Here is a 24,398-nt window from a genome sequence, read left to right as displayed (position 1 = left end):
AGACTATAGGAACCACAAGTAGCCCAGCATATTTTTCCACTAATCAATAATATATATATTTTTTTAATTTATTCCTCTGTGGCCCAATTTTAGATATTGCTGTTCTTTTGGTTGAATCCGAGTCAGAATCATCTGTACAGCCAGACCCATCGGCATCTCCAGCATCAATTCCTGTCCCCCCAGTATCGCCAGCTTCACTGCAAGACTTTTCAACAGCATCACCATCTTCTTCCTGTTCATCAGAGTCTACTATTATCCTCTCAACCACTAAGAACAGGAAGAGGGCCATGACAGAGCTGGATCGCAATGAAGCAAAACAGGTAAACCTTGAAACCATCTTGTATTAGATAAGCAGCACTTGAACTATTATAATGGAACTCATACCAGTTTGATGGAATGAGTCAAACTAAAATAAATTTAACAAAAATGGCTGTCAATACAACATTAATTTTAAAGCATGAAGCTGATAGTTTTAAAAAATAAATGTTGTCTTTGCAGAAGGTTCAAAGTGTTCTGAGCACAAATCCAAAGGGTGAAGAAATCTTCAGAGAGTATGACAAAACTAAAACGCTGTCAGATGCAACACGCAAACAAATGGGCAACATTCTTGTCGCAGAAATGATAGAATCATATGGGTAAGAAATCATTTAATGAAATGACAAAAGAAAATCCAACTGGGCACAAATGTAATAAATATGTTGTTTCAAAAGGAGGATTCCACCAAGAAGTGTGTGGTCCAGCTTTGCATTGGGAATTGTGACCCTTTTTCCATATCTCCAAGATCCTTACTCAAAACATGGATATGTAAGTTTTAATGTGTCTTTGTAGTCCGAAAATATGTTGTAGTGTTTGTATTAGACTATATTTCTGCTTTATATTAGGAATGCACAATATTATTAGCACAACCTTAATATCAGCTAATAATAGTGTTTAAATAGAATGTTTTGTCGATGTGAGAAGCTGATAAAATGATGCTTCAATTATGTCCCAATACTCAACTAAGTTCTCGATGCAATGGTGATGCTATGTCCATAACCTAAGTTGAAGTATTGTGCTTCCCTACTTTATGTTAATAATGTGTGTGCATGCGTTACCAGGAACACTTCTTGGATCCTGAGGCCAATTCTGGCTATCTTGCCTGGAGACTCAAGACAGTGCAACACAACACTTATGATGGCGTCCGTGGGCATTCAAGGTCTAATTTCCAGGACAGCCCAACAATCCAGGGAGTATCTCTGGTAATTGGTGAACAGCTCTCTGGTGAGGAATACAAGGGGGCTCTCTCAATAATGAGACACTCAACAGATACAGCCCTGGTTGAAGAGAAGATGACAGCCACCTTCGTATACAGACAGAAGCTAGTTCGTGACCAGGATGCAACAGCTTCAGTGTTGTTGATGTCTTCCCTCGCTTCCTTGACGTACCTGGACTGGTAAGGATATGTAGAGATTATTACTAGTATTAGAAACTATTTGAAAACGGATTCCTTCAAAATTAAAAATGTACTCAAATAACCTTTATATGGTTTTGTGCCTCTGTTTAAAGATTGAACAGGATTTTTCCATGATGTTTGGGAACCATGTATCTGCAAAATTTCTGGGAAAATGGCCTTCATTCAAGCAGAAAATCATTGCAGAATGCCAGAGTCTTCCCTCAAGTCCTCATGTTGAGGAGCTGCGTGCAGCTTTTGACCTTGAGGCGGAGAATGACGAGAATGATGAGTTTGTCTGTATCCAAAATACAATCCATTGTCATTGTCAAGTCCAACAGGCAACAGTAGACCAAAACTAGATAAATTAAATAAATTAATTAAGCTCTTTAGTCATTTTAAATACTAAGTAGAATTTTGTTAATCAACAAAAACATCATTTTTGCTTTCTTGAAGGGAGTAGTAATCACAGGGCTGTTTTAGCTAAATGGCAGCTGCAGTAGCAATGAGGAATAGTTTTTTCTAATGCTTTTGTTGATGTTCTTTGTCAAATATTTGTCTCGTAGGCTGGGATAGTGATATGTCTGCTATCCTGTTGCTGTTGCATCTCCTGCCCCCTACATCAAGAGGCCAGAAGAAAACACCCAAGATAAGCTCAGCACAGGCAGCCAACCATCTTCTTAGATTTCTTAAGGTAAGGACCATTGGCTTTTTGTCCTACCACCAGGGTTCCCACAGTCAAGAAATTCCCATAAGAGTTTGAAATTAGAAAAATTGTTTTCCAGGCATGGTAATGGTTTGGAATTAACAGAATGTTTTGGAAAAACTTTGAATGTACATGCTATTTATTTCCTCCTCCTTTCCTCATTCTCTTCCTACTTTTTGGGAAAAATGGGAAATAGTTGAGCCTAAAGAGTTTGTCCTTGGTGTGAGAATGGATACACGTAGAGATAGAACTACAAGTGCATATAGTCAAATTCCTGTCACAGACAAGTACATGTTTGTCCCCATTTTAGGTACATTGAAATCCATTTTCAAAAACAGTGAGATCAGAGAGTGCTTCTTACAAGAGAAACACTGCAAAAATGGGGTATACAAAGATATTAATGATGGGTTATATTATCAAAACCATTCTCTTTTCTCAAAACAGAGGCTGCTCTACAGATTTTGCTTTATTATGATGATTTTGAAACGGCTAACCCTTTAGGTTCTAAGAAGGGGAACCACAAAGTGGGTTGTGTTTATTTTACACAAAAAAATCTCCCACCTACGGTGAACTCTGTACTCATGAATGTGCATCTGGCAACTCTGTTCTATACACAAGATTTAAAAACGTATGGTTTCGAAGAAATACTAAAGCCTCTAATTGACGATTTGAAAATTTTAGAAAGAAAAGGAATCCAACTTCCATTTATTGATGAACCATTGTTTGGCTCTATAATTCAAGTCACAGGAGATAATCTTGCTTTAAAGGAGCATTTCACCCATGGAAACATTAATATTTATTGAAAGTGGGTTATATATGTAGTCGAAATGTAACATATATTTTGAATTTGGTGCCTATTTGACCGAGAAAAGACAGAAAGTGACTTCAGGGCGCATTTGTAATAAAGACAACAACTCCCACAATGCAAAGCTCCGCAAGCCGCTCCCACTAACACTATCAAGGACTACAACAACGTGAATGTAAACCATTTATTTACAGAAATATATCAACAACAACAAAAATAAATATGTTAACATTGACAGTTATAGTTCCTCCTGAGCGTCCTCAACTCCTTGGTGCCGCAGAGGCCATCTGGAGCTGGATATTTCTGTCGGATAGCCTGCACCACATAAGCGGGTAAAACGACACGATGGCCTCAACCCGATCTCTCGCCTTGCAGGATCCATTCCAGAAAGGCTGTTAGGCGATATTGTCTACAAGACATTGAGCACACAGTTAGGGATGCATGGTCTTTGTGTTTAGCGTGCCACAGTAGTTAGCAATGCAACTGCAAGCTGTTTGTGCAGTAAAGAAGCTAACGTTAGTTCAGTTGGCTGACGTTACGTATTAACCGGGAATAACTTTGTGATAATGCTTGAACAAATTGTGTACATACATGCCACGTTGTTATAAGACAGAAAATAGAAACACTCACTTTACAGTCAGACGTCCGTGTGTCCGTAGGCGCACAGCGAGAGCACAGACACCAGCAGTCCGCCCCAGCTCGAGCCAGTCCGGGCGCCTCCGCTTAGCTTCCAAATTAGATGGCAGTTATATTTTTTAGTTTCTGCAGGTGAAGTCCCACCCACTGATCTGTAATAGGTCTGTAGCGTGAGTGAAAAAAAAAATGAGGAAGTAGTGTTTGTAGTCTCACCCCCTCTACAGAGATATGAGACTTCCTGCTTCCAGTGACGCAAAATGACAATTTTTACATCATTGGAAGCAGGAAGTGCAACACTAAAATCCTTATTTCTCCCCTCTCAGGGAAAGTGAGGGAATGATGCACGACCATTCAAAAATATGACTGGGGTTCTAATGATACAAAGCTTAATGCAAATGGGTGAAGTGTCCCTTTAAATGGCTTGCTTGGTTTTGTTGAATCTTTCAGTGCAGCACAATGTTGTAGGTTCTGTCTGACAAATAAGGAAGAAATTCAGTCTGTATTTACTGAGGATAACCCGGGACTAATTCTACGCTCCAAAGAGCTTCATATTGAACACTGCAATACACTAAGTGAAGATCCTTCTCTACCTGCTGTTTATGGTGTTAAAAAACCTTGTGTATTCAATACATTACAATATCTTCACAGCACTGACAATTTTGCTGTGGATATCATGCATGATTTGTTAGAGGGTATTGTGCAGTATGAGTTAAAGCTATTTTTTCAGCACCTGATCAAAAATGGATACATATCTTTGAACACATTGTCAGACAGGATATATAGTTTTAATTATGGTCATCTGGAACGTAAAAACAAACCAAGTGGCTTAAAAATGGATGATAACAGCAAGCACTTAGGTTTAAACGCCATTCAGTCATGGTGTATTCTCCAAAATACCCCACTTATCTTTGGTGATGTGGTCGAAAGAAACAACAATCACTGGAACTTAGTTCTCCTCCTGATACAAATTGTCAATATAGTATTTTCCCCTGTCCTTACTGATGGCATGATATGTTACCTAAAACATTTGATTTGTGACCACCATAACATGTTCAAAACATTGTTCCCTGATAAAAAATTGATTCCCAAACACCACTTAATGATTCATTATCCACAGTGTATCAAAAAAATTGGCCCTCTTATACATATGTGGTGTATGCGATTTGAAACAAAACAAAATGTTTTTAAAAAGTCTGTTAAAATTTTTTAAAATCTTACAAAATCTCTTGTAAAGCAAGACCAGCGTCAACTGGCATTTTACTACGAAAATTATTATTTTAAGCGGTTTCAGATTGGTCCTTTGAAAATGAAAAGCATTGATAGCTTGGAAGGTGAAGAATTACTCGGTCAAACTTTACATTTGGATCCATGTTCAGATGTTTCAACTGCAAGTTGGGTCAGAAATTATGGCACAGAGTACCAGATTGATTTGTTTGTATGCACTGGAACATCCAATGACCTACCTGTATTCAACAAAATCTGTAATATAATATTACATGAACAGCGTGCTTTAATAATAGCCTCTACTGTTGATGCACTTTATTTCACTTACTTTCATGCATACTGTATACAGGAACAAAGTAATGAACATGCTTTCATTTTTGTTGACCAGTTAACTTACTTTAGACCTGTGGTTCTCAAAGTGTGGGGCATGTCCCACTGGTGGGGAATAGAGACGTGACAGGTGGGGCGTGCCAAACGGGAGGAAATTTTCCTTTTTATGCCTTTATATCTTTATCCAGACATCCCAACTGTCCCCGAGTCTCCCGCATATTGATAGCGGCTCCTTGACGCCCGCCAATGAGATCCAATCTCCCGGAATCTAGAGCAAGACCGCGCACTAGACTAGAGAGTGACTGCGCGTGTGTGTGTGTGTGTGTGTGTGTGTGTGTGTGACTATAAATGCAGCGCGTGTGAGAGCAAACCGTCCTTATAGCTGTGTGTAGGGCTGGACGATATGGCTTAAAAATAAAATCTCCGATTTTTTCACACCAAACCCGATTTACGATTTTAATTGATTTTTTTGTAGACTGTTTTAGCGGGTGTTTGTGGGCTGTGGTCCTGTATATCTCGCAGAGAGCAACATTTCTCCCAGAGGCTGCATGCCTCTGATTGAGGTGCTGGAATAAATTGGTCGTACTGCTACCTTTGGTTGCAACAGCTTTCAAACAAACTTTGCAGTGGGTCGTGGTTTGTTCGCTGTCGGACACCACAAATCAAACCAGTTCCAAACAACCGATGACACTGTGCCTTTTTTGGGGACGAGCTCATCCTGGCTTGCTGCCATGTTGTGAGCATCTGTGGAGAGGCGGGCGGAGGGGTCAGCGCACTCTGACCTACGGGAGCCCAAAGGGAGCGACAGTGTTGTGGAAGTTCAAGAGAAAACCGATTTTAACTAAAAATAAATCGTGTTTAACTACAAATTCGATTTATCGCCCAGCCCTAGCTGTGTGTTGCCGCTTATTAGACCGATCACCCCCGGGGGCGATACCAAGTGTAACAGGAATTCCCCTCCCCACCCCCACATCCCCGGAACGAACCTCCCTGAAATGACTTATTGCAGGTTGGGATGTCTGCTTTATCAATGCCTTTCTTTAATAACAACAAAGATCATACATTCAAAACAAAACACCCACAAACAAAGTAATCATTACTGTATCATGTAAGTTATGACACAGATGCACTTTTATTTTCTTTATTTTTGAACTTGCTGTTATTTGATGTAGATAGTTAGTTTGTATTTAGATACAACTTGTTACTATACTGATACTACTTGTTACTTCAATAAATTGGAACATTTTAAGCTTGTTGGGTGTTTTATTAGCATTGTGTTGGGGCGATGGGGGCAGGTGGGGCTTGAAAGTTCCCCCTTGTCCAAAGTGGGGAATGACCGAAAAAGTCTGAGAACCATTGCTTTAGACCATTTCAGAAGCAATACTCTAATGAGAGTGAAAGGACATATATTGTTCCATATTGTTACATTTATAATGTAATTTCAGTTTTTTGTGGTGCAAATATTTAAATAAATGTTTATTTGTAAAACACAAGATATGTCCACCTTTATTTCAGCAAACTTTAATGTAAATATAATTTCCACGAGGAGCTGTATTTACACCTTTCAAGTGTTATGGGGCAAACACTTCATAGTATAGTCAACAAATGATCCTCTGAGAGAGTTAATGTCTAACACTACATAACAGTGTTGAGAAAAACTAACACTGGTTGGTGTTAAGAAGTGTTAAATATTAACTCCAAAATGAGTCAAAAATGACACCAAAGCAGTGTTAAAGTACCAACACTCCAAAAAGAGTTAAATTAACACTCGTGGCGTGGACCCATATAGACACTTTAAAAGTGTTATAATTAAATCTGACAGTGTTAATTTGGGTATGCTGATTTTGATGTGTGAGCAAAAGGCCTGAAGGGTGAACTTGAAATAGGTGAGTAAGGTGTGTCTTTGTTATGGAGTGCGATCAGGGATTTAAATCACCTGTTACTTTTTTTCTAAATCAAATGTTAGTAAATGCACACTTCAATTCAATTCAATTTTATTTGTATAGCGCCAGTTCATAACAGAAGTTATCTCAGGACACTTTTCAAATACAGAAGGTCTAGACCGTATTCCTTATAAAATGATTTACAGAGACCCAACAATTCCCACCATGAGCAAGCACTTGGCGATGGCGGCAAGGAAAAACTTCCTTTTAAGAGGCAGAAACCTTGGACAGAAGGAAACCATTCATTCATACTGTGTAGGCCTACAATGAGTTGCTCTGTTGTTTTCTTGATCGCTGTTTGTTCTGTGGTTATTGGCATACTCTGTAAGCTACTTTGTGTTGATTTGTTACTGTACCATGAGCAATGTTATTTCAGTTGTTTGACAGTTGGAGACAGCCTGCTGTGACGGTTTGAGCTGTCAGATTTGCATTGATAAGTTTGGTGCTTTGTCTGCTGTCCGTGGTGCTGACTAAAGACTGCATGTTTGCAAGTGCCTGGGTCGTTGTGTGTCCCCCGTGTGTCGACGAGCATGCTTTTTGGGACGGTGAGTGCACCGGGACCAATTAAAAACATGTTACGCTACTGGGCTGGACGACTGGGTCAGAGCATCTCCAAAACTGCAGCTCTTGTGGGGTGTTCCCAGTCTGCAGTGGTCAGTACCTATCAAAAGTGCTCCAAGGAAGGAAAAGAACCAGAGACAGGGTCATGGGGGTCCAAGGCTCATTGATGCACGTGGGGAGTGAAGTACGGCCCGTGTGGTCCGATCCAACAGACCAGCTACTGTAGCTCAAACTGCTGAAACAGTTCATGCTGGTTCTGATAGAAAGGGGTCAGAACACACAGTGCATCATAGTTTGTTGGTATGGGGCTGTGTAGCTGCAGACCAGTCAGGGTGCCCATGCTGAATCCTGCCTATTGCAGAAAGTGCCTACAATGGGCACGTGAGCATCAGAACTGGCCCACAGAGCAATGGAAGAAGGTAGCAGGGTTGGATGAATCATTGAGCATAGCGTTAGTTCAGGCAGGGCACGAAGTCAGGCTTAGCTTTCAGTTACAGCTATATCATACAATCATAGCTAGTCATAAACATACATCAGCTGATTCCTCTAAGCTTCCCATTGGATCCCATACACAGTCAGCTGACAGCTCACCTGATTTCCTCAAGCATCCAATTGGCAAACATCTACGTGGCGCCTTATTTAAGCTGCTTTAGCCTGCCTGCCTATCTCTGCTGCTCCTCTACAAGCCTTTTTGCACCCACCTCCACCCCAGCTCCTCCTTTTTATGTTGTGTCTAATTAATCAATGTCATTTTCTGATTGCCATTGATGCTTGCTCTGTTCTGTACCCTGGGGGGTCTCTGCTGCCGCTCTCCTTGTCTTAAACTTTTCCATGTATGCACATGGAAGGGCAGGGAGGTGTGCTCTCCCTGCCTTAAGGTTTTCCACGTAGGCACGCGGAAGGACAAGGAGGTCCCAGAACAGAGCCATACCGCCAAATGTAAAATTCTGCTTGGAATATAAGATATTTTGACAAAAGTGGTGCTGACTGAACTGTTGTCGTTGACATCTTGTGGATGGCCGGGTGCATATGCGTCATATACCTGGGGAACACATGGCACCAGGATGCACTAGGGGAAGAAGGCAAGCCAGCGGAGCCAGTGTGATGCTTTGGGCGATGTTCTGCTGGGAAACCTTGTGTCCTGCCATTCATGTGGATGATACTTTGCGTTGTAGCTACCTAAGCATTGTTGCAGACCATGTACACTCTTTCATTGAACAGTATTCCCTAGTGACAGTGGCCTCTTCCACTAGGAAAATGTGACGTGCCACAAAGCAGAAATGGTTCAGGAATGGTTTGAGGAACACAAGTTCAAGGTATTGACTTGGCCTCCAAATTCCCCAGATCTCAATCCAATGGAGCATCTGTGGGATGTGCTGGACAAAGAAGTCCAATCCATGGAGGCCCCACCTCACAACTTACAGGACTTAAAGGATCTGCTGCTAACGTGTTGGTGCCAGATACCACAGCACACCTTCAGAGATCTAGTGGAGTCCATGCCTCAACGAGTCAGGGCTGTTTTGGCAGCAAAGGGGGACCTACACAATATTAGGCAGGTGGTCATAATGTTATGGTTGAATAGTGCACCTTACATTTATCTTCTTCAAGTGAACCAAACGCTGAGATACAAGCCTAATGTGTATATTCTTATATGCCTCAATGTCAAGAAGGCCTTGCGACCCCCCATGAAGCTTTTGGCACCCAGTGTAGTACACTTATTAATACCAGGTGTCGATGCAAAGGCCCTCATTATCCCGATAACATATCTGATATACTGATCACAGATCACTAACTAATTAACTCCATCTGGCTGCTGAGTCTGACTGCTGACAGCTGTATGTGCTTCTATAGTTTTAGAAAACAATTCCGCAGCCTTCTCTAACTTGCTTTGGAGTATTCAATTCAATTCAATTCAATTTTATTTGCATAGCGCCAATTCATAACAGAAGTTATCTCAGGACACTTTTCAAATAGAGCAGGTCTAGACCAAACTCTTTATAACATTGTGTAGCAACAACTGTAGCAGGATGATCTCAGGGTTTCATGCCAGCATTCCTAGCTCCTCCACCCCCACACTGTGGGGTCAGGGAGGCAGAGGAGGCGGATGTTTGTGCTGCTTCACTTGCCATTATTAGGGAGGAGAAGCACTGACCAAGCCAGCAGCCAGCCTGGATGGGAGTCGCTCAGACACACAAAGGAATGCACCATCATAGCTTCAAAGAGAAGGGGGAGGGAGGGATGAGGCAGGGGTGGCGAGGGTGAGCAGTGCAAAGTGGGAAAAGAAGATGTTTCTTATAAATGGAGCGGGGACGTGGAGGGGGTTCAACAGTTCAACTAATCTTCTCTTTTTTTCTTTGAAGGCAGATATCAGCTCTTTGTTTGTTTGTTTGTGTTACTGATCATTTATTTCTATTGGCGAAGCAATATATTTCAGTTTGAACAAAAATATTCTGCAAGACCCCAAACAGTGTTATACAATCTCATTTTCTCTCTGTCATTAATGGATGAAGGTTTTCTTGTCTTCAGCGACTGTTGCATAGATTTGCTTCTCAATCTTTTAGGTATCAAGGATCCCCTAGATTGATTAGGCAGTGAAGAGTGTGAAACCTTTGAACAGAATAGTCATTCTTATATATTTTCATTGGGCTAACGTCTAGCCAATGAAATAATAGTGAAATTAAAATATTCCCCATTTTCTAAAGACCCAGTGAAACCCCCTCAAGACTTAAAAGATATAATCATTGTCAGACACAGGGTTCTTATTTGCAAATTAGATATGAAATAACACCCTTCAATATAAAATGAAGCCATAATATTGTGTTACATATGTTTTTTTTCAGTCTGCAGTAAATACTTGTTATCTTGGGGTAGTTAATAATGTTGTTTTGTCACACATTTGACCTGTATCAGTATCAAAAAATGTTCGCTTCTGCAATTTGGACATTGCACTTAGTGCATTTATTTTCCCTTGAACACTGTTTAAGACATATTTTATACTTGCCATCTTTGATTCCAATTGAAGCGCCATTTACCACTATATACACAAAATTACAGGGTGACTATCCACTTGGATTGAAAGTATACATCTTACTTTACAGACAAATCATAAAAGCCTCCTCATATAGACAAGTGTTTTATTCCAAAATGAGGTATTCATTTTTAGAAATCAGCAGGCAGCCCAGAAACAGATAACTATAAGACATTCTGATATACGAGTACTTGTTATTATTTCCTTAAGTGAAAATATATTTTGGAATAGAACTCCTCCTCTACAGATCTAGAGTGTGCTGTACATGGTACAGCTTTAGTAAAAACAACTCCAGTGTAAAATCACTACCATTCTGTACATAGCTGGGGTACTTATCTGTCCTGTGTGTGTTCTGTTGTTAAGTCTCATCACTGTAAACCACTGTATGTCTGTACAATACCACAAAGCTCAACACAACATCTGAATATTTGAGCAGAGCTGCGTCCCTGTGCACTTCTCACAGTGAGGTTTCTGAACAAGTAAAAACAGAGCACAGGATTCGTGCGTTTCATGGATGCAGGAGAACATGAAGGCACATATGATCTCATCATGCACATACATTCCCTGCAGTCGTTTTAAAAGAGCATTAATTAGTTTCTGACCTTTATAGTAGCCAGTAGGATTGACAACAACTCTGCATCCTCACACACAGAGAGAAGCAATGGTACGCTGTGAGGTCCGGTTTGAGTGCACTGAATGTATCACCTGTAAACCACTGTATATGACCAAGATGTCATCACAGGGCCACTGAGGAACCAAGACCCAACTCGGGGACAAGCTAGGATGGGTCTCATTTGACTGGGTCAGTGCGTCTAAGTGGATCTCAATGAATCTGAGGGCACTCTCAGCTCTAATTATGAGGTACGTCATAACCACAGCAGAAGAATTTTTTTTTTTTAAATCAGTCCTCATTGGACCGGGTCAAAAACTAAGGTTTAAGTATAGGTTTTCTATGGTAAAATGGTGAATTCCAGAAGACATCTAGTGTTGAGCCCAGGTCCCTTAAGTTCTTAAGGGGGCCTGACCCCAAACAGAGGAGCATTAATGTACTTCTATAATAGCCTCCACTCTTCTAGTTTCAGGCTTTCCTCCAGATGTCGGAACCTGGCAGCAGAGATTTGCTACCAGGTCATACATACACTGATGTTGGGGATAAGGTCTGGCTCAAAGTTGGTGCTCCAGTTCATCCCAAAGGTGTTGGATGGGGTTGAGGTCAGGCCAGTCAAGTTCTTCCACACCAAACTGGGGAAACAATTTCTTTATAGAGCTGGCTTTGTGCACAGGGACATTTTCATTTTGAAACAGAAAAGGGACAAACCCAAAGTTGGAAGTACACTATTGTCTAAAATGGCATCATATGCTGTAGTATTAAGATTGGCCTTCTTTGGAACTGGGAAGCCAATACCCAACAATGAAAAACAGCCCTACATAAGTATGTGAACAGGATGTCCACATACTTTTATGCAATCTATGCCACATGTGAGCAATATTAGGCAGCTGTACTAGGTCAGATTAAATAAAGCCAAAGTAAATCTAGAAATTGGTGCCAACCCTACTTAAAACATGATCATAATCCTACTTATTACTCCTTTAAAATGACATTTAATACTACATTCAACAGTAATGACCAGTGTCTTTATAATTCATATTCAGTTGTGACTTGCCCATCACTTCCCTTTCACAAGCTGTTCTGTGTCCATTCACATGAAACAACGTGTACAGTGCGTTAGTCTGAATTCATATCACATTAGCACCTTTAGGTATGTGTAAAAGCATCCTGGTTCAGTGGTGAAATGAGGTTAGCAGCACTGGTGAGTACAGAGTGAAAGGCAAATGAGCGGTGGGATTCCTGGGAGTGAAAATGGGAGTGCAGTGGCATTACAGTTTAGAGAGTTCTTAACTCGATTAAAGAATTCATTACGTTACTTTAGGGTCTAGGGCAGTCTGATCAGTATTTGTGAAACCTTATCCCAAAGCCAGAATGGAGGTTTGTCTGGAGCATCTCCATAAGATTCTAGTGTGTAAAATGTTGATTTTGATTTGACTTATAACTTTAACAAATAGTTCAACATTTTGAGATCAGTCTCATGTCAGGATATAAATTGGTAGCTGGATTCAGGATGTAGTTAATAGGGATCAGCAAACAAAATTTACCAACTAAATTATCTATAGCTGTACTTGGAATGGGTGTGGCTTAACCCAGACAAAGGTGGGGCTTAAACCAGAAGTGGGTGGTACTAACTGAAAGATGTTGATTTAAGCCTGAAATTGATATGGGTTGATCGGAAGTTGCTATATTTTAAAACTTTGCCATACTTACAGTACAAGTACTGATATTGTATCATTTTACCCTGATGAAACTCAGTACTCGGGTATTGTTTCAGCTGAGTACTCACTCAACCTGCAAAGTTTGGCAATTAACACATCTTATCTTGTTAGTTTAATCCGTACAGAAGTAGAAATGTAAAAACTTTTTTTCTGACTCTGGCTCCATACTTTGACTGCTTATCTCCTCAACTCACTCTTGGAAAGGAAGTGAATGAGAGGATTTCGAATAGTGTTGAATTATTTCTTTAAATTAGCTACAATTAAAATAGACATTCTTTACAGGTCCAGTGTGTAACATTTAGAAGGAGGTATTGGCAGAAAGGGAATATAATATTCATAGGTATGTTTTCACACGTGTCTCTTTCACACCTGGAAGGCGAGGGTGAAGCAACAGACTTGCAATTACAAAACTACACCGCAAGATTCCCCTAAATTCTTGAAACTAGCTATGATTCAAGTAGACATTCTTTGAAGGACCGGTGTGTAGGATTTAGTGGTAGCTAGCGGTGAAGAATACCAATTGAATACAGCTCGCCTTCCAAGCGTGAGAAACTATGTCAGGCGCAAAACTTGCAAAAAAACTACTACTATTACCAACTAACTACTACTGTACTGTATTAGCTGCAGTAAAAACATGGTAGTTCAATATGGCAAACTCTGTAGAAGAGGACCCGCTCCCTCTAATTCTTTTCATTACAAAAACACCACGATTCTTATTTTTTATAATACACTAATGGAAACATACCTATGAATGTTATATTCCATTTCTGCCAATAGAGCCTGCTAAAGTACTGGCACTTTTCTGACACGTCCACAAATACTGATATGACCAGCATAGACCACAGCAATAAGATACCTACAATTAAATACTGTTCCCCTTAAAAAATATTACAAAAAAATAAAATACAGTGACTTTTGCATTATACACAACACAAAGACATAGATAAAACACTCAGCATCCTTACAAAGCAACAAAGAATGGGCAGAGCAGTTAGCCTGTCGAGTCATACAGTGCACATTGACAATATAATACAGCAGTTTTTACAGTTTTTGACTCCTGCAGAGGCTGCAGTGATCCATTCACACCGTCATTTGGGGGTCCTGGATTCATGTTCCATTACATGAACTGGCTAAGAGACAGTCAGGAGGAATGGAATGAATGGAAAAGGAGGCACGTGATGGAAGCCTTCAATCATGGGACAATAATTATTTCATATATATTAAAGCTGCAGTAGGTAATTTTTATTAAAAAAAAATTATTTTACTTTTTGTAATATTTTCTGAAACTTTCACTATATCCTGACAGTAGCACATGAGACAGATAATCTGTAAAAAAAATCAGGTTCCTCTGGCTCCTCCTAGTGCTCCTAATAGCATTTGCAAGAATCCAACGGGCCTGAATGAAAACAACCAATCAGAGCCACAACCAGATTTTTTCACAGATTATTTGTCTAATATACTACTGTCAGGATATAGTGAACATTTCAGCAAATATGACAAAAAGTAATTTTTATAAAAATTACTTACAGCAGCTTTAAGTACCTGAATTCACAGGTAATATCGTACAAATTCAAAATGTCTGATTCAGCGAAGAGGACGACAAGGCTTGAATTGTTTCTTCAACTGATTTCGCAACTGCTGCTTCCTTTTAGACAGAAAAACTGTTAAGATCACAAATTTCCTGTGGAAGAAGATACATTATAGCAGAATAGTTGTCATGCAGGATTAGAATTACCAACAAGATAAAGCCAGGATTCAAATTAGTGTTTCTTACAATTAATGCCTTGTATATGTAATGTAACACCGCTACAAGGAGTTGGTGAAGGAATGGCTCCCCTGATAATATTTAGCAATGTATACTCATGCAAATTCATTTGACAGAATTTGTTTAAAATGTTTTTTTCTCCCTCCACGCATTCATCTCTCCCCTGCCATGCAGAACAGAATCAGCAGTCCACAGAGAAAGGTTTTCAATGTTTTGCTTTGCTAAACCATGAATGATGGCCTGCCTGCCCTCACACCACCGCATGGAGAGAGTTGGAGAATTTCAGTGATTTTCAGCCTGTGTGAGTACATTTCTTAATATCCATAGATTTTTGGGCTTTTCTTTAGTAGCTCACATGATTTTGGTCCTGTGAGATTTAAGCTTGAGGCGGTCCTCAAGACTCTTCAAGGGGACGTCCACGGTCAGAGCATCCTTTGACCTCACTCTCCCCAACAGCCTCAGTCTGTTTCCCAGCCTACCTGTCTGTCTGTACCCATCTCTGAGGCTTCAGTAGTTTCCCTTGATAGAGGATCAGTTATTGGTTTATCATCCACACAGCAGAGCACATGTTCTCCAGGCCCTTCACATATCAATACATCCACTGGATGTGAGGCTGTGAGGCAGGGCTACAGGCCTCAGATCAGCCTCTCCTCTGGAGGCACTTTAAGGACACTGCCCATCTCCAGCCTGGCACCGGCCACCTCCTGAGAGCTGGGGCTGTACGTGCCCTCTGACTGACGCTTCTTCCGCGCTGTCATGATGAGGAAAAACACCACCAGGATGGCCAGCAACACACACAGGGTGGTGAGGGGAATGGTTACTGCCAGCCAGGGGATCCGCTCCCTATGCTGCTCTTTCTGCCAGAGGACAGGACGGAATGTTAGGTGTACATGACCACATCTTTTTAATGTGCCACTCAGTAGAACATGTTTATTATTTGTCACTAATGATGGTTAATCAACAATTTGTTCATGTTGTATAGATCCATTATAAGCAACTATTTGATTTGCCAGGTTGGGAAAAAGGCTTTTGACTTGTGTTCCTCCAGTTGCCTTGTCTGCAGAGAATCTGGACAAAAATCTATTTATTAACAACCAAACTCATTTTGTATTGAAACATTATGTCTGCAGGTATAAAAGTCATTAACACAGCATTCTTACAACGATCATTCAAGTCTGCAGTTGCACATGGATTTTAGTCCAGATGCTCTGCAGGACCTCTCAAAAAGGTCATAGGTCAAACAGTCAATTGGACTGGTCCTCCTGATCAACTTAAGAGCTAAAAAGACAAAGCAGGTGTCCCCCTTAAGGGGTCTGTTTATTGGAATAAATAAAAGTCAAACGAAAAATAAATAACACTGAAAATGTACAAATTTCTACTCCCGTTCAGTATGCATTAGTCAAGTTAACCCAAAAGAACTTACAGGTTTTTTTACACATATACATATTTAAGAGGGTGCCAATCAAGGGTGCTGGAAGTAGGGATACGTAGGGGCCTGTAGCACCCCCTACAATCTGGTATAATTAAAACCATTATTTCATTTAAATGTTGGAAAAATTTAGAAAAATTAAATTTATTTTAGATATCCTGAAATGTTATAAATTTGGAGAGGAGTACACTACTTTATGGGAGGAACATATAGTAATGCTATTTTGCTGTTTTACAGTAACTCATACTTTTTCATGTATGTCTGTGTTGTTACCTATTTCTACATAATTACTTCTGTGGAAGCTAAAGAGTAGGTTCTAATTTAGCACATGTGCTGTGAAAGTGAATTAACCCAAAGTCAGTGTCAGTCTGTCACTTACGTTGCTCTCACACAGCGTGCCACTGAAGCCCGGCACACACTCACACTGGAAGTGGTTGAGCCTGTCCAGGCAGGTGGCACCGTTGAGACAAGGGCTGGACTCACACTCGTCTATCTCTGCCTCACACCTGAAACACATCAGCAGGGTTTTCACAGAACGCGGACAGACAGCGGCAGCTTACACATTCATGGCCTTTACACTTCCTCCTGAGCAACAGGTGTGTCGTGAGGAATGTGCAGTGTGCTGCTCTCACCTAGCTCCAGTGTATCCTGGCTTGCAGGTGCAGTTACCTCCAGAGTCTCCTCCTATACAAACCCCTCCATTTAGACACTCTGCGTTTGCATCGCACGCCACTGGAGGGAAACGCCACCTATTGGAACCACAAACATACTCATTATATTCCCTGCAAATTCAAAAAGATGCACTACAAAACTATTTTCAGGGTGTATACATGTATATATCATAAATAATATATAATAATATGTTTTTTATTACTTACTTATTTATTTTATATTTTATCCTATTGTAATCTAAATTAAATTATCACGTATGTTCTATGTGTAGCATGAAGGATCTACATTTCGCTGTGCAACCTTTTGTTGTAATGAAAAATAACACCTTGATCTTACTCACTAATGTATTATTTTATACTATCAGGTGACCTTTAATTACGACCCAAAAGCATTTCATGTGAGACAAGATCTGCACAATTAATAGTTATACGGTAATGATTTAAGCTGTAGTGGGCGAGATTTGACACAACACAACATATGCTTTTTAATGTAATGGAAACTTTTGTGTGAAGATACAATTGTGCTGCTATGGTATTATTTCAGTAGTAGTAATGTAAAGAAAAGTAAAGTACAAATGTGAATGGCACGAAGCTAGCAATAATTACAATTTAGTTCATAAAGCTGGATACCTTAACTGTGGGTAAATAATTGTTATCTTAAAAATGATCAAATATGAATTACGATTAGGTTACTTTACTTTTCTCTCCTCAAATATTTTCACTAACATATTTTATTGTACTGTCTATCTGGAATATAAGAACATGTGACCAGGTGAGCCACCATTGTTTCCTGCTACAGAAGAGTTGGAACTGCGCAGCCAATGAGCGCAGCCCAACTCACAGTACGTCATTGTCAAACGGTACTTCACAAACCAATGGGTGACGTCACGATGGGCTCACGCTTGCTTAGACTCACTGCACACTATCAAACAGCAGACACAGTGTTAGTGACTAGCTGGTGAACAACAATTAGCAGCTAAAGAGTCTTTTCTCACAAGTTGTTGGAGATCAAAACAGCACGAAATGGAGGCTGAATGTGTGAACAGGCAATAGACACGTTTGCCAGATCAACTTTATAAGGTGATACGATGTTGATTTTACACCGTTAGCTAGCTCCACTGCCCCCAAGTGGAAATAAAATCAATTGTAGAAGATCTCATATTGAGCAAAACCTGGTATTTAATCACTGCAGTGGATGGGAGTCAGGTCCACCCCAAAAAATGTATGGACATATTTAACTAAACATGTATATATAAACAAGCAACAGTGAACACAACAGCTGTGTGCAGGGATATGGAACTGTGCCAAAGTTTGATATCTACACAAATAAAATAAAAGTTTCTTTTCTTACAACTATATCATAGCACTGCAGCCTGATCAGGTCAGTCGTGGTAATTCTTCAGAATGTGAGCCTAACATGTGCTGTAGAGAAACAGTAAAGTCTGTACTCACTGGCAGCGCTTGCCGATGTATCCAGGAGGACATAAACATCCCACCGTTTCCATGCAGGTTCCTCCATTCACACAGCTGAACTCCAGACAGTCATCCACCTCATCCTGACAGTCTTTCCCTGTGTATCCAGGCTCACAGTCACACTTGTAGTCTGCCAGAAGGTCTTTACATGTACCATAGACACAGGGACCTGAAGAACACTCATTTATCTCCTTCTCACACAGTTCCCCCTCCCATCCTGCACTGCAGCTGCAGTTAAACTCATTAAACTGGTCCTGGCATACACCCTGGTTGAGGCAGGGCTGGGAATCGCAAATTGGTGCACCTTGGCATCCTATGATTGGCTCGTGCCCGCCAAGTCTGGAGAACCGACTCATCTGAGGGGCGTCCGGTACATTTATGAGCGGCAGGTAGACTCCACCCACTCTCACATCCCCTAAACATCCAGTGTATTTCTCAGCCAGCCAGATTTTGGTGTCATTGAGGAAGTTTAGGTTGCCACCAACGCCGAAGCTGCCACCGACTCTTTGCCCATCGACAGTGAGGCGCCAGCGGGATGCCAACTGCGTGGGATCGACCATGGTCAGCTGGATTTGATGCCACGCTCCATCCGCGATGACTCTGTCGCTAGTGAAGGCCAGCAGCTCGGCACTCACGCCGCTGTCCAGTTTGACCAGCAGGGAGGAGTTGAGCAGACCCAGGCAGAAGACCTCAGCTCTGCTGGCGGCCCGCAACAAGATTCCGTTCATGTCCCGTGTCCGTATGTCCATGGTGATGTTGGTTATGGGGCTCGGCAGGGAGTTGTTGGCAACATACTGGAGAGCGTTGTCCTGAAAAATGGCTTCAGTTAAACCTGTGGGAACAGAAGATCAGTTTTGAAAAGTTACTGAAAGAAAGAATTTTGTGCTAAAATGCTGATTCACAACTAAATTAAGTTTTATAACTAGGTTCAGGAACAAACACCACGCCTTGAATTCATCTCACTTCCACACAAAAAGTACTTCAGCTCACCTTAACCTTATCCAGAGACCACTTGGTCTCTGATCTAATTAAAGCTAAGGAAGAGACACCTCCCCCACTCAGTCTGGATTTCCTCCAGCTTCTCTCCTGTCCTCCCGCCACCAGCTGACACCGGTGCTTCTACAAACTCCACCATCCATCCGTCCACGACCATCTTTTCTCCCCTCATCCTTCATCCCTCAACCCTCACCCCCATCCCTCCATCCCTTATCTCCCTACACTATATCATCCTGGCTCACCTTCATCCATAATATGCAATAAACCATTTTAATTCCATACCCTTATTGGTATGATTATTGTTAGAGAAGGGTGTAGTAGTTTTAGATGTTAACAGTGAACTGTCCCTGGAAGCAATACTTTCTCTTGGCAAAAAGGTTCTGAAGTACTCCTTGGTGTACGGTTCTTTTGTGTTCAATCATTGTTAATGGACTCACACTAGTTGCTTTGTGCAATTTAATAAATTTCATAAAATCCTTCAAATCAAACTAAAACTGCTTAAACTGAGTCCATTGTTGTAGCTAATCCCCATTGACTTTTTCTCATATGGTATCAGTAGTAATATTTGAATTACATAATAAAGTAGTTATAGTACCAATTTTATTGCAGTTTATTTTGCAGACTCAGTCCAGAGGTTCTCTAAATAGTGTGAAAAAGATTTGTCATAGCTGGTAATACATTAATCAAAGACAAACTATGTTATCAGAATATTAACAATACACTCACATCTGGATTGCCACACCCAATGCAGCGGGAACAAGTGGCATTCATTCACAGCTGTGTTTTTTCCTTATTTTTCTGACACTGACAACACAAGGAATGGGATATATGATATGATATATGCCTACCAGTCATCTTGGCCATACCTTTTGTTTACAGTAATTACACCATGGTATCACAATTAAAAGGCCAGTCCACCTATTTTATACACAGGTAAGTCATGGTTAGCATGAACTGTGCTCTTCAAGACTAGGGACAAAAACTCAGAAACACTCTATACTATATACTCTGTTTGTTGTTACAGGCCCAGTTACCTCAGTAATATGAAAATGTGTTTTGTTATTTCTATTATTTTGCTTTTGGGCCTAAACCAGACATGTTGACAGTTCACTGTGAAGGTGCCGTTACTTCAGTAAAATAAAACATAAAAACATAAATTAGTTGTTTGTCTGGGGGCTAAGCAATGGTCTTCCTGTGTGAGTTTGGTAGTTTTCATATGTTACACATGAAAATCACATAAAATCTACTACTAACACTGCCAGGAGTTCAAATCCTACTGCAGTCACACCTAAAAATCAAAAGATGAGCAAATGCATGATGATCAAGACCCGTGTTGGGCAGTAACTCATTACTAGTAATGATATTACAGTAATAATATTACTTTTCCCAGTCATTAGTAACTAATTACTACTAATTAAACTAAACTACTAACTCTTAAATATACTTAAATAATAATAATATATCTTTTGTTCCAACAAGTCAATCACATCCATAGATTCATTTTTGTAATCGTGGAGGAAACTAGTCTGAATTATGGGGAGAATGGACCCAATTACCAATTTTGTGGGGAGTATCAGAAAAGTAATATAACTGGTAGTGTAACTAATGACTGTTGGCAAAGAGTAATAATTAAAATAATTATATTACTTTTAAAAAGAGTAATAAATAATATATAAAGAATTTTGAGTAACTAGCCCAACACAAATCAGGACTACTGGAATAAGCAAGGTAACTGATTTTTGGACATAAAATCAAATGAAAGAGGCAAAGTGACTGGTAGCATGTGTTTTATGTATTGTGTTGTGTGTGTCAGTATCACATTCCCCATGTGTCTCAGTTGCTTCCATTTCATTTCTGCTACTTGGAAAAAGCATCAACCATAAACCATATCTTCCTTGTATTTCAGTATGTTGTGTATATATAGTATTCTTCTTGCAGTCAGACTGATGAATTTGTTTTTTTTGTGTCAGTGAGGGTCTAAGTTTGGCAGGTTGTCCTTACCATCTAATGTTACATGGCCCTTTCAGGACTATAAGTCAAATTAAGAAATTAAGAGCTAAACAAATAAACTTGACCTTGCCTGGCTTGACTTGCCCTGCCTTGATAGACGGAGTCACAATCGCTGCCAAGGGATTACTCACACTCATAACCATCCTGCAGGTCCACACAGTGGACTCCGTCAAAACAAGGGTTGTCGACGCACCACAAACGCGTCTCGCACAGCCGCCCTGAGTAGGTAATGGAGCAGTTGCACTTGAAGTCATTCCAGGTGACCTGACACTGTCCACCATTGAAACAGGGCTCATCCTGTGCACAGACAAACACAGATTGGTGGATTAGATTATCGCTTGTAAAATCTGTCACCTGATGCGACCGCAAAGGTAAAAGCTATAGAGAGGATTGAGCGGTAACTTACAGATCAGAGGGATTCACAACCAGATCAGTGTTAATAGGGTGGTGGCAATACAGCACAGCCCAGCTATCAGACAGCTCTACAAGGCGTTAACACAATTAGCATGGCTTCAGTGTTAGAGCCACACACTGGCAAAACATAATAGTGTTTATCTGGGGTTTTTCATTTAAGTTTTGTCAATATCTCATCTGTTGGGTGTCATGCAGTCTGCTTAATTACATAATGTTGGTAATTGTATCAGTTCGATGCTTCAGTACAAACTGAAATTTCTCATAATTATTGGATGGGCTGTCTCATCTGGTTACGTCTATTTTTTGTCTATTCTATAAATTTTTCTCTTACCTTGCATGTGTCATCACTTTGGCATCCTGGCAGCACATTCTCCTCTGCGCTTGCCTGGTAAACCTCAACCCCCTCTGGATGATCCTCAGTGGTCAGATGCTTGTGGTCCAGCCGGATGTCCTGCAGGCAGCCCTTGAAGTTTCCACCCCAAGCGTTCATGCTCTTGCCTGTAGGGAGCCCTCCGACATACGCCACATCCCCTGCCTCTACACTTACGTTCCCTAAGGCGCGGTGATTCCCTGCTTTGGGGAAGACCACGTGACCATAGTGTACCTTTACGGTCACCAAATTATTGTTGCCATCAGTGACAAACTTGGCCTCTGAGAGAAGGGTGGTGTGAGGGCTGTAAATAGCAACAGTGCCCTCCTTCAGATAGATTGTCAGGTAACTCTTTTCTTCTCGACGGAGCTGCAGAAGCAGACCATTGTGTTTGAGTGAGCGCATTGAAAAGGAGATGGTGAAGTTGTCTCCATGGGTTTCTGAGATGTTGAAGGTGGCGTAGCTGGTGGTGTTCTCATGACCAAAGGTCCAAGATGGGTACTCTGAGGTGGAAGTGGGAAGCAAAAAGTTGTCAGTATCTTACCCCAACACACTGGCTTATGCTACACCTATCAGCAATCATTTTGGTTTTTTCACAGAAATGTTTAAAGAAATGCATTTACAACACATTCTCATGCCAGGTCGTCAAATACCAACCCCACTTTGTCACAACTCTTGGCATCATGTTGGCATGTATGAGACACTTTTTTGACATGTGGTTAACGTTTGCGAAACGGCTGCAATCTGGTTAGGTTTAGGCAACAAGATGACTTGTTTAGATTATGGAAATATTATGATTTAGGTAAAAATAAGTAATGATGCAAGTCACGTTGTCACGGCCCACCGGCCATGACCCTGGCTTCCTTCTTGGTATGTGTGTGAATGTAGTTTTTGCATTCTTTTCTTCCCTTTGGTGTGCCTGCTGTGTGCTTGGTGTGTTTTGGTTTGGTGTTTGTCTGTGTTTTGCTTTCCCCACATGTCTGAAAGCTGCTGGTGGGCGTGGTCGCGGGAACCCCTGCTGACACACCTGAGGATCATCATACCAATCAGCACACCAGGTCCTCATCTATTATCAAACCACCCTATATAAACCAGGCCGACCTTCCAGTCCCTGCCGGATCGTTGAACCACGTAGTACGAGAACACGCCAGCAAACCTGAACTTTCTCAACTTTGAAATAGCGTTTACTAACTTGTTGTCTTTTTTTTCCCGTCACGTCTCAGACCATCACACCCTGATCCAGATCCATTTCCACCTGCCAGCACTTCAACACCCAGAGCTCTGGTGCCCGGAACCCATTCCCACTCTCGGTCACCTCAGAACCCCAGCCGCCTAACCTTTTGTTTTTGCCTTTCTAATAAATCTCTTTATTTTGAAACCTCACTCCTGTCTGCGCCTGAGTCCTGGCCACCTTACCCTGACACACGTTGTCATTGCTGCGGCGACATGAGTCACAAATGTTACATCATTTAACTAAAAATGTGAACATTGACTTTTGGTTTCACACAGGACATGAACGCCAGTCTCCTGAGTGAAAGTCCTGTGTTTATTTGACCCATCCATCCATTCCAAATACTTCCTTACATGGACTTTGTCACTCTTGACCCTACATCACCTGACAGATTGGAGTTCGATGAAAGCCAAGTACTTCTCATATAGAGGCTAAAGCAAACTGCATGCAAATGACTGATAAGAAGAGAGAGGGTTTCAGGTCTTTGTTGTTTAGCTGCAAACAACAAAGATTATATTAAAATGTATAAAACTGCTGTTTTTGTAAGTAAAATGTTAGTAATGAAAATATTTTCAGAATATTTTGCTTTCTCATAAGACTGAAGTGACCCCTGTGCTGAAGGGTATCTTGTGCATCTGTGTGAGACGTCAAAAGGTTGTGACAAAATGTTGCTATCTAACGCCCTGGGAATGGGACAACAGGAACAATTTACCAGGAAGCAGTAAAACTGGGTGACATGTCATACTTTTCATGTATGTTGTGTACTGTCAACCCAATAAAGATACGTTTTTATTTTTACTTGTACTTTTGCATGATATCAGCCCCAAACAGCAGTAAGAGCTAACCCTACTACAAAGTGGAGAAGGTAAAGAAACTCAGACTTTGATTCATCCAGCTTTGTCTGGACCATGTGTTTGCTGAGTGCTAATTAGGAGGGAGTTCAGATTTCATTCATGCATTGTTTGTGTGTTACCCTCACCAACAAACAGGACTATCGCTTTAGGTGGGATGCAAAATGTGCAAGTTAAGAATCCGACCTAAAAAAGCAT

At 40.8% G+C, this 24,398-nt stretch overlaps 2 protein-coding genes across 2 annotated transcripts in view; both read right to left on the bottom strand.

Moving 5' to 3' along the window:
- Positions 1–24,398, bottom strand: part of LOC127375919 (uncharacterized) — a 629,637-nt gene that overhangs the window by 457,185 nt on the left and 148,054 nt on the right. The gene's annotated exons all lie outside the window — the stretch shown is intronic.
- The window catches only part of LOC127375885 (protein crumbs homolog 1-like), a 33,879-nt gene continuing 20,232 nt past the window's right edge, over positions 10,752–24,398 (bottom strand). The window contains exons 8-13 of the mRNA XM_051422265.1: positions 22,080–22,621; positions 21,466–21,631; positions 18,308–19,160; positions 16,817–16,933; positions 16,564–16,690; positions 10,752–15,612 (exon numbers count right to left, since the gene is read on the bottom strand). Coding sequence (XP_051278225.1) covers positions 15,391–15,612; positions 16,564–16,690; positions 16,817–16,933; positions 18,308–19,160; positions 21,466–21,631; positions 22,080–22,621 — 2,027 coding nt within the window. The 3' untranslated portion in view covers positions 10,752–15,390. The remainder of the gene's footprint in view (positions 15,613–16,563; positions 16,691–16,816; positions 16,934–18,307; positions 19,161–21,465; positions 21,632–22,079; positions 22,622–24,398) is intronic.

This window comes from Dicentrarchus labrax, unplaced genomic scaffold, assembly GCF_905237075.1.
Source record: "Dicentrarchus labrax unplaced genomic scaffold, dlabrax2021, whole genome shotgun sequence".
Classification (NCBI taxonomy): Eukaryota; Metazoa; Chordata; class Actinopteri; family Moronidae; genus Dicentrarchus; species Dicentrarchus labrax.
This window is presented reverse-complemented; position numbering and strand designations above follow the sequence as displayed.